Raw genomic sequence first — 11,021 nt, forward strand, 5'->3', positions numbered from 1 at the left:
AGCTGTCTTCTGCCAGCACTGATGCATTCCTGCCCTAGAAATCCTGGAGCCTTTCCTCCCAGTGCTCAGAGGAAGCCTTCATTGGGGAATGGGCATGGCCCAAATCTGGAAATGAAAAGGCAGCAGTGCTGGAAACCAAAGCACAGCCCATATCATTAGCTGCGACGGTCTGCATTGAAGATGAGCTTGTCAGAAAATTGTTACCTCTGCAAAGGGTGCCTCTGGTCCTGCAGCAATGAAGGGCAGGTATAAAAGCCAGCCCAACTCTCTGCTCTCTCATCCACTTCTCCTGCCTCCTTCTCCTTGGGAACTAGGTGAGTCTGAAACACCTTCATCCTCCTCTTCCAAAGTGAGACGGACATCTCAGTTTGATGTTGGCTCTGTCCTGTGCTGGGGCTTGGAGTGCCTTGTCATGACAGAGGGAAGCAGGGAGAAGGTCAGCTTAGAGAGAGGTTGGGACATGGATGTGGTGGCTTTTGGCTTACGCACCAGGAGAGAAGTTCCTTGGGTCAGGCTTCTGTTTTTAGGGCCCTGGCTGGCTGAGGCAATGAAGACTCTGGCTCGTGGCACAGCTCCCCATTCTGTAGTGGCCTTGGTTCCTTTGTGATGGTGTAACCAGGCTGCTCCTCAGCCACCCTTGTGCTATGCTTCCTCCATGCTCTCTCTCCCAGGTGCACCTGCAACCCAGGGACATGTCCTGCTACAACCAGTGCCTGCCCTGCCGGCCCTGCGGCCCGACCCCGCTGGCCAACAGCTGCAATGAGCCCTGTGTCAGGCAGTGCCAGAACTCCACCGTCGTCATTGAGCCCTCCACTGTGGTGGTGACCCTGCCTGGCCCCATCCTCAGCTCCTTCCCACAGAACACCGTTGTGGGATCCTCCACCTCCGCTGCTGTTGGCAGCATCCTCAGCTCTCAGGGAGTGCCCATCACCTCTGGCTGCTGTGACCTCTCCTGCATCAGCAGCCGCTATAGTGGCAGAAGGTGCCTCCCCTGACAGAGATGCTGAGAAAGTCCCAGGGAGACACCTTGAGGAACTCAGAGCATGGTGCTGGGCAGAGGGCCATCGATTTTTGGATGTTGTTTTCAGGATAGCTGAATGGTTTTGCCTTTCTTTCCCTTTTCCTTGTTTGCCTTGGTTCACCTGGGCCCCAATGTCCCCCCCAAGGCCAGCCTGGTGGGGACCATCTGTCTCCTTTCCCCCTTTTTGGGACAGGCAGACAAACGTCATCCAGGAACGTCTCCACAGCCAAGGACTGCAGACTCTCTCCTGCCCCCAGGGCTCCATGCACTGCTGACCTCCACTTGGAGTGACTTTGTTTCCCCCTTTTGGCTCATTAAAGTTCTGCTGCATTCAAGCCCGGCCTCCATGTGCTCCTTCCCTCTCTGGACATTCCTCAGTGCCAAAGGAGAAAGGTGTTGCTCTAGAGTGGAAGGGAGTGAGGGCACAAGGCGACCCTTCTCCATTCACAGAGGCATGGGAGGTTTTCACACCCTGCAGAGGCTCCTCTTTTGGGCACCATCCCTTGGAGCTGAGGAAGACATCCCTGGCTGCTCTGCTGCGAGTGAGCACCAGTGCTGTGCCTGTCCACAAATGCCCAGAAAGGCAAGAGGCGCTGAAGGGTCAGGAGCCCCATGAGGTCTTGAGGTAGGACATTGCTCTTACTATGGCTGCAGCTGAACTGGGGTGGGGGTGGGGCGGGTGTGGAGCTCTGGAATGTGATTTGCTTTGCAGAACAGCAGGAGTCATAACACAGGGAACAGCCCTTGACATGGCCCATAACTGCTACTCCACCTTCCTCTCCTCTCCACCATCCAGTCTAGGGGCCATGGCCAACAGCCATGGGCAGGAGTAGGAGAGACATGCTATTACAAGGAGTAGCTGCTGAATGTGTCGAGGCTGGAAATTGGAGCTAAGGGGCTAATGGGAGCTGAGGGCTGCCAGCACAGAAATTGGGGCAGTGAAAGGGTGTATTTCTGATGGAGATCAAATTGCTCTGATACAGAGCATGCAGGGGAACATGAAGATCAGCAAGGAGGGGGGTACTAGGTGCACTTCCCAAGAGAGCTGCAGATGGGTGCAGAGCTCTTGACTGCTTCATTGGTCTCCCCAGAGAATCTGTGGTCAGGGATTGGCTGCCATTCTGTGGGCAGAGGATGGTTTTTTACATGGAAATCCCATCCCTTCTGATTGGTTGAAATGCCTCTTGGCAGCCACTACAGTCTCATATCCTATTTCCTCCATGAAAATCCAGATGGCTTGACAAAAATGTACAAGTGAAAGAACAGAAATCCCCACACCACTGTCCTCCACCAAGAGGGAATTGTGGCTAATGAAGCCTATCTCAGAACCACTGCTACGCTACACGTGCTCTCACCACTCACTAATGTTTGCTTAAACTGCCTGTGGTGGGTTGATCTTGGCTGGCTGCCAGGTATCCACCATGTCTCTCTATCACTCTTCCTGCATCAACAAGATAAGGGGAGAAAATACGGTGAAAAGCTCCTGGGTGAAGATAAGGACACAGAGACTCATAACACATTCATAATGCTTTGTCTCTGCTGCTCCTTCCTTTTCATGCTCTTCCCCTGCTGTAGCATTGGATCCCACCCACAGTATACAGTCCTTCATGAACTTCTCCAACATGGGTCCTTCCCACAAGCTGCATTTCTTCAAGACTGTACCCATGGGGTACAGGCCTTCAGGAAGAGCCTGCTCCAGCGGGAGTCCCTCATGGGCCACAGGTCCTGCCAGAAAAACTGCTCCAGTGTGGGCTCATCTCCATGGAGTGCAGCTTCCTTCAGGACACGTCCACCTGCTCCATCTTGGGGTCCTCCATGGGCTGCAGTGTGGATAGCTAGTCCACCATGGTCTGCCATGGGCTGCAGGGAGACAATCTGCATCACCATAGTCTTCACCACAGGCTGTAGGGAATCTCTGCTCTGGCACCTGGAGCACCTTCCTCCCCCTCCTCCTTCACTGATCTTGGTGTTTCTCTCACGTTTTCTCACTCCTCTCTCACAATTGCTGTGCAGCATTTTTTACCCTTTCTTAAATATGTTTTCCCAGCGGTGCCACCAGCTTCACTGCCTGGCTCAGCTTTGGCCAGTAGTGGGTCCATCTTGGAGCTGGAAGTGGCTCTGTCTGACATGTGGGCACCTTCTGGTGTCTTCTCACAGAAGCCATTCCTGCAGACACCACCCCCCACCCCACCCCCCCCCGCCGAAAACCTTGCCACATAAACACAACACACTGTCTTTACCCTTATGATATTATGTGCAGAAACTTTGTATGTAAGAACTTTGGCTGTAGCATTAACTCAGCCATCTAGTGGTAACAGAGGAGGCTGCAGGCAGCTTCCACGTGCTACAGGCGATTAAACAACCTGCACCTGCATGCAAAACACAGAGGAAAAAAGACCAGCACATCAAATAAAGCCAGGAAAACAACATAAAAAAGGAATACATGAACATTCACAGGGTAGACAAACCATTTTTTCAACTGCTCTCTAAATTAATGTTGCTTCTGCATTTCTCTGCCTTTTGAAGAGCGGGTATTTACTCTAAAGGGAGTCCAGAGAAAGCCTCACTACTACAAATCACTTCTGATGTCCCAGACTCAGCGTCTGTAGCCCAAGGGGAATCTAGTCTGTCCCAGGCACACAACCCGGTGCTACCACGTGATTTTGTCACTGCTGATCCCTTTGCAAGGGTGGTGGCTGGTCCCAGACCCTTGAGGAGATCACTAAGACAGGTGGAAGCTTCTAAGGCTGTAAGATTTTTCTGATTTTTTTTTGGCCTGTAAAATGGGCATTTGGGAGGCCTATAGCCTATTCTATAGTTTTAAATTATCCTTCACATGCAGACTTGGGACTTGGACATGTTCAATGTCTGCAAAGGTCATGACAGCTTGGACTCTGCTGTGGTTTCCTCTGTCAGTGGGAAAACAGCTGGCTGAACCGCTGTCAAACCCTTGAGCTCACTAAAGCTGACGGGGCTGGCCAGTTCCTTATCCGTTGCCTTAACTGTAGGGTCTGAAGGACTTGCTAGAATCATCTCAAGAGCCTGAGAGCTGGCGTCTGATGCCCTGGTTCTCAGTGGTGTGTGTGCATGTCACATACATGCTCATCTGGCTGTACTCATGTGTTCATTCACATGTACACGTGTGTGCCTGGGGTAATGCACATGCAGGCATGACTGTGTGCAAATAGTGTGTATGTGTGTGTGTGTGTGTGTGTGTGGGCACACCTGTTCATGAGTGTGCATGTGTTTCATGCAGGTGAGTATGGATGTCCGTGACGTTGATCTGCTTATATGTAAGTGTGTGGGCATAGGGTGTGTGGATGGCTGCTTTTATGTATTATCATTTGTGTACAGAAGTGTACACATGTATCTACACAAACATATGCGTGCAGGTGCATGCACGTGTAAGCACGTGTGTTTGAGTATCTGTGCATACACATTGGTATGACGGTGTGGCTGTGCATGTGTCTGCACATGGACTTCTTTGGAAACGTGTACACAGACCTCTGTGGGTGCACACACAAAGGCTGCTCTTCAGGTGCATGTAAACGCATAGGTGTGGTTGTGCCCGTGTGCGGGACCATGTGTGTGCATGCCTGTGAGCGTGCACACCTCTGTGTGTGTGTAGGTATGCATGTGTGTGCACCCATGAGGGGGTGCACGTATGCTTTTTTTTTGGTGGATGAGCCTATGAGGGTGAGTATGCAATTCCCTCCACTCATTGCATTGCATTCATTGGTCCTACTGTAATCATAGTTTATCTCGAGAGTCTAGCTCAATCTTCTCTGTGTCCTCCAGTGAAGCGGTAGTAGGCAGCAAGTACGCCTTCCCTTACTCTTCTCTTCTCCAAGATGAGCAGGCCCAGCTCTCATCCTCTCCTTGCACGTCATGACTCTGGCTACCTGACCATCTTGGTGGCCTCCACACGACTCACGCCTGTTGATCACTATCTTTCCGGGACTGCGGAGCCCCAAACCGGGTGCGCTGCTCCAGATACAGGCTCACAAGTCCCAGACAGAGGAGCAAGATCACTTCTCTGGACTTGCTGGCTACACTCTGAGTAATACAGCTCAGGATGCAGTGTACCTTCTTTGCTGCAAGAGGACACTGCTGTCTCATGTTCAGCTGGGTGCCCAGCAGGACCTCACATCTTTTTGTGCTGAGCTGCTTCCTAGGCAGCCAGCCCCCGGCCTGTACTAGTGTATGGGGTGGTTTGTGCTTGCTTGTGTTGAACTTTTTGTGGTTCTGGTCAGCCCAATTCTCCAATCTGCTCAGATCCCTCTGACTAGCAGCCCTGCCCTATATTGTATTGATGACTCCCTACAATTAGGGATCCTCCGCAAACTTGTTGAGAGTGCACTCCTCCCCACTAGTCAGGTCGTTAATGAAAATATTAAACAGTATTGGTGCCAGTATTGACGCCTGAGGGTTCCCACTGTGGTTATTGGCTGCGGCTGGGCTTTGTGCCAGTGGTCACAACTCCCTGAGCTCAGCAGGCCAGCTAATTTTCCAGCCTCCTTCTTGTCCACCTATCCAGCCCTATCCCACCTGTTTGGTGAGTAGGGTACTACAGGAAAGAGAGTCAAAAGTCGTGCTAAAACTCAAGGCACACCACACACCCTCCGCAGTACCACTCACCTCCTTATAGAAAGCAATGAAGTCGGTCAGGCATGTTGCCCTCAGTAGACACGTGAGCTGCTCCCAGTGGTTTTTATTGTCTTCCATGACTTTAGAAAAGGCTTCTGAGAGCTTCTTTTCAGGGACTGAGTGGAGACTGACCAGCCAGCTCCTTGAACACCCTTGGATATATCCCAGCTGGTCCCATGGACGTATCTATGTCCAATTGGTAGTAAGAGCTCCTTAATTCTTTCTTCTACTGTGGGTGCTGCGTCATTCCCAGAGAGTCTACTGGCAGGCTCAGATGATGGGCCTGAGGAGAAGCCATACCAGTAAAAACTGAGGACAAGTATCTGTAGAGCACTTCAGGCTTTTCCCTATGCCATGTTCGTTTAGTTCAGTACCTGTTTGGTCCAAGGTCTCAGCCTCTGTCTGGCACAGCACCAGGCTGATGGGCTGCAAAGGTACATCTGACATTGACTCGGACATGAGGCAGGGCTGTGTCTCACACCAGACAGCACTGACGCTGGAAGCAGATCCACTTGGGCATAGCCTGAATGAGGTTGGCAGGATTTCTCGGCCTTTGTCCCTGTCCATAAAGGAAACCCCATCCTTTTTGAACCACCTAGATCTGGGGAGAGTTGTGTCCTGAGCTGAGCCACTTCTCGGCAACAGGGCCACCAAGAGCCCCAAAGGAGTGACCCAGGCTGACATCATTTGCCTTTGCTGGACTCCTCCAGCAGGTGAGCTGAGTCCTCTGCCCACACTGCTGTGTTTTGCTCCGGAAATGCTTGGGCCTCTCATCCTGCCACGCAAAAGGTGCCTTCCCTGGGGAATGTGCCTGGCATAAAGCAGGAAATGAAAAGACAGCCATTCAGGAAGCCAGAACACAGCCCATCGCATTAGCTGGGATGCTTTGCATTCAAGATGAACTTGTCAGAAAATAATCGCGGCTGCAAGGGATGCCTCTGGCAGCCTGGGGCAGTGAAGGCCCACCATAAAAGGCAGGCCAGCTCCTCGCTCTCTCATCCACTTCTCTTGCCTCCTTCTCCTTGGGAGTCAGGTGAGTCTGAAGACCCTTCTCCTTCTCCACTTCCCTTAAAAGGAGGCCTCACCTTAATGGACCTCTCAGCTGACACCAGTTTTGTCCTATGCCAGCTCTTGAGGATGCTTGTCATGGGAGAGGGAAGTGGGGGGAAGGTTAGACATGGAGGGATGCTGGGACAGTACTGAGGTGGCTTCTGGACTCAGGAGCTAGGCAGTAGCCACATAACACCTGTTGAGTGTGAGCCACCTGAGGTGGCTGGTTTTGGGCCCTGGCAGGATGAGGCCAAGAAGCCCTCATCCATCTCTGCACAGCCTTCACCTCGTGGGCCTGCTTGTTCTTTGGCTCCCTCATGGTGTGTTGACAAGATGCTCCTCACACATCCCCATGTTTTGCTTCCTCCCTGCCTCTCCCCCAGGTGCACCTCGGATACCAAGACATGTCCTGCTGCGACCAGTGCCTGCCCTGCCGGCCCTGCGGCCCGACCCCGCTGGCCAACAGCTGCAATGAGCCCTGTGTCAGGCAGTGCCAGAACTCCACCGTCATCATCCAGCCCTCCCCCGTGGTGGTGACCCTGCCCGGACCCATCCTCAGCTCCTTCCCGCAGAACACCGTTGTGGGATCCTCCACCTCCGCTGCCGCTGGCAGCATCCTCAGCTCTCAGGGAGTGCCCATCACCTCTGGCTGCTGTGACCTCTCCTGCATCACCAGCCGCTACTGTGGCAGCAGATGCCCCCCTTGCTAAAAGTGCTTACAACGGCCTCGGATAAGGACCCCCAGGAACTCAAAACATGATGCTGGACAGACGATCAAACTTTGTGCCGCTGTTTTAAGAGCAGCTGACCGTCTCTGGCTTGCCCTGCAAGGGCAGACTGGAAGGGACCAGCCTGGGCTCTCAGAAAACATGGCCAAGGTCTACCTTTCCTCTCTTCCACTCACCCGTCTTCTCTCTTCTCTTTGTTGTCTTGTGCTCCCCTCAAAGCGTGCTGCGAGGACCCCAGAAACCAGCCTTGAATGACCTCCTTGCCTGTCTCCCTTTGCCGGGCACGTCGACAGATGCCCTGTGGGAACCCTGCCACAGGAAAAGGGCAACAGATTCTTGGCTTCTCCTGCTCCTCCCCGCACTGGTGGCCTCCACTTGCAGTGACCTCATTTCCCTCTTTACACTCATTAAAGAATTGCTGCAACCCCGTCTTTGTCCCGTGGAGTGTCTTTCATACTGACTGCCAAGGGAGAAAGCCATTGCTTTGGGGGGAAATTAGGAGGGGGGACACAGGGGGACCCTTCATCACTCCTAGAGGCATTGGAGGGTGGGACACACTGCAGCGAGGCCTCTGAAAGAGGCACTGCCTCTTTGAAGCTGAGGAAGACATCCCGAGTTACTCCACAGCCGATGGTCGTCAGTCCTTGCCTTGCTGCGCCTCTGCTCAGAAATACTCCCTTGGCCCTGCAGCATGTCAGGAACAGGAATCCTGACAACTGCTGTCCTCCAGAGAGGAACTGTGGGCACGTTGGAGGCCCTGGGAAGGTGCAAAGAAGACTCTCCTCAGTGGCGCCCAACAACAGGACCACAGGCAATGGGCACAGGCTGAAACACACGAGGCTGTGTCTGAAACATCATGAAACACTTTTTTTTACTGTGAGTGTGACTGAGCACTGGGACAGGTTGCCCAGAGAGGCTGTGGAGTCTCCCTCCTTGGAGATATTCAAGAGCCATCAGAACATAGTTCTCGGTAACCTGCTCTAGGTGACTCTGCTTCAGAAGGGTGGTTGGAGAAGTCACTTCTAGTGGTCCCTTCCAACCTCTACCATTTGGTGATTCTCCAAAAGACTTTTTACAAAATAACTTTTCCCACAGTTGCTCTGCCCTTCTGGGATAGCAGAAAAGGGGTGTTTCTAGTGCATGCCCATGATCAAAAGCCATAAAGGAGGCTTTTAAATTTTTAGTCTTTTGTCATAGATTACTTCCTGCATCTTTCAAAGGGGCCTTGGTTTCTATTGTCCATATCTGCTTGTTCCTGGCGATACAACAATGTTTTATCATGATCTTTTTAGGGTTGTCACTGTCTAGATTTACACTGTAATCCAACACGAGATCCCTCAGTGCCTCAAAATTGACCTTTTCTCTGTTTGATGCATTTAGAATGATGCCTTTAACCTCTAAATTGCACTTCTCTCTAGACTGCAAGACGCTATAGGATTTAGGGCCTGATGACACAAACGCCACGATATGCTCGTCTGACAGACACGTGCCCATCAACTCACTGAGGAGGGGGTTCCCCGTCCCCTGGATGACTCACAGATATCACGGAGCCTCTGTCAAGATAAAGGTAATGGTCTTGCAGGGCACCTGAGAGATTGTAAAGCTCTAGGTCTGAATACGTTGTGGTGAAGAAACCTATGGAAATGTTAGTATTGTACGCCAGGGTCATGTACCCTTCGGCGTGGTTCCATGAGACGGTGGCTGCATCCTCATCGATAAAAGCACAAGCTGGAGAAAAGAGGTAACTATACAACTCATCTGGTTGTCTTACAATGTTGATGTTGAGTAGGTTGTACCTCTGTCCAAATGTTCCCCACAGAGAATTTAAAAACAGTTTTGCCATTTGATGTTTCATGGAGTTTTTCTTACTGTGTTCAGGCCACAAAATGACATCTTCTTTCTGCCTGTCTGTTCAAGTTTCAATAATTTTCACGTAGCGAGTAATGCCCGATATAAATTAATAACTGTATCCTTCCAGATATTGTCTGGCTCCAAACCTCTGAACCAGCTGGTCCCACTGTGCTCCATGGAAGCCATGAGGTGGACTGCTGCTTCCTCTGCCCCTGCTGTATTTGAGGCTGGGGGCCAAAATGGACCCTTCAAACGCTCCCTCAGGACTTGGGAGGGCAGCAGGCAGCCTCCACAGTGAATCATCCTCATTGTGTTGGGAGGGAGGGATGGAAAGAGAAAGACACAGCATGTCCTCACGCATGGAAAGCCCTTGGGTGACCATCCGAGGATTGTAGGGCTGGGAGCAGCTGGGCCCCTTCCTGTCAATGTGACCCCAGGCAACCCCAGCAGTTTGCCCCAGGCCAACATCACTGCCTTGCATTGGACCCATCCAGGACTTGAGCTGCGTCTTCTGCTGACACTGAGACATTCCTGCCCCAGAAAACCTGGGGCCTCTCAAGCCCAGCACTCAGAAGAAGCCTCTGTGAGGCAACGAGTATGGCATTAGCCAGGAAATGAAAAGGGAGCATCCTGGAAAACAACCACCCAGCCTATGTCATTAGCTGGGATGCGTTCCGTTTGTCACGAGCACCTTAGAAAATTGCCACTTCCGTAGAAGCTACGTGTGGGCCTGGGGCAGGTCCGGGCCACCATAAAAGCCAGCCCAGCTCCCCACTCTCTCATCCACTTCTCTTGCCTCTTTCTCCTTGGGAACCAGGTGAGTCTGAAGCCCTTTCCTTATGTCCTTTTCTGTTCATGCAGATGTGAGGTTCTCCATCCTGTGCTAGGTCATGGTGCTGCTTCTCATGAGGGGCTGAAGACAGGTGAAGGTTTGACTCAGGGAGTGTTTGGGACTTGCCTGAGAAGGCTCTTAATTGAAGAAGTGGGCAGCAGCCTCATTGGGCCAGGTGACACTTTGCAGCACCATGCCTGGATGAGGCCCAGAAACCCTTCTGCCTCACTGCTTAGTTTCTACCTCCTGGCTCAGCAGGTGCCTTTGACACACTTGCAGTGGGGTGATGAGCTCGTGGCAGACTGCTCCTCACATGTGCCTGTGCTCTGATTCCTCTCTGCCCTCTCTCCCAGGTGCACCTCCACCCTCCAGACATGTCCTGCTACGACCAGTGCCTGCCCTGCCGGCCCTGCGGCCCGACCCCGCTGGCCAACAGCTGCAATGAGCCCTGTGTCAGGCAGTGCCAGAACTCCACCGTCGTCATCGAGCCCTCCCCCGTGGTGGTGACCCTGCCCGGACCCATCCTCAGCTCCTTCCCGCAGAACACCGTTGTGGGATCCTCCACCTCTGCTGCCGTTGGCAGCATCCTCAGCTCTCAGGGAGTGCCCATCACCTCTGGCTGCTGTGACCTCTCCTGCATCACCAGCCGCTACTGTGGCAGCAGATGCCCCCCCTGCTAAAGCCACTGGTGACAGCCTGGATGAGGACGCCCAGGAATGCAGGCCTAGATTCTGGACTGAGGACAGAGCTCCTGGCCATCGATTTTGGAGAGGCTGAGCATGCAGTGCTGCCCTTCCAGAGGAGGTGCAGCTGGGGCTCTCTGAAAACATGGCCAAAGTCTAGTTTCCTTGCCTTCCACTCTCTCCCGTCTCTTTCTTGTCTGCTTTTCTTC

General features: G+C 52.6%; 1 protein-coding gene across 1 annotated transcript; it reads left to right on the top strand.

Moving 5' to 3' along the window:
- Positions 1-235: 235 nt before the first annotated feature.
- LOC309599959 (feather keratin Cos2-3-like) lies at positions 236-10,809 on the top strand (the record flags this gene model as incomplete). The annotated part of the gene is made up of 2 exons (XM_082331902.1): positions 236-314; positions 10,502-10,809. 2 exons carry the CDS (start codon positions 236-238, stop codon positions 10,807-10,809), a joined length of 387 nt encoding a protein of 128 aa, XP_082188028.1.
- Between the last annotated feature and the right edge of the window lie 212 nt (positions 10,810-11,021).

This window comes from Platalea leucorodia (genome assembly GCF_965183815.1).
Source record: "Platalea leucorodia genome assembly, chromosome: 22".
In the NCBI taxonomy this organism is placed as follows: domain Eukaryota; kingdom Metazoa; phylum Chordata; class Aves; order Pelecaniformes; family Threskiornithidae; genus Platalea; species Platalea leucorodia.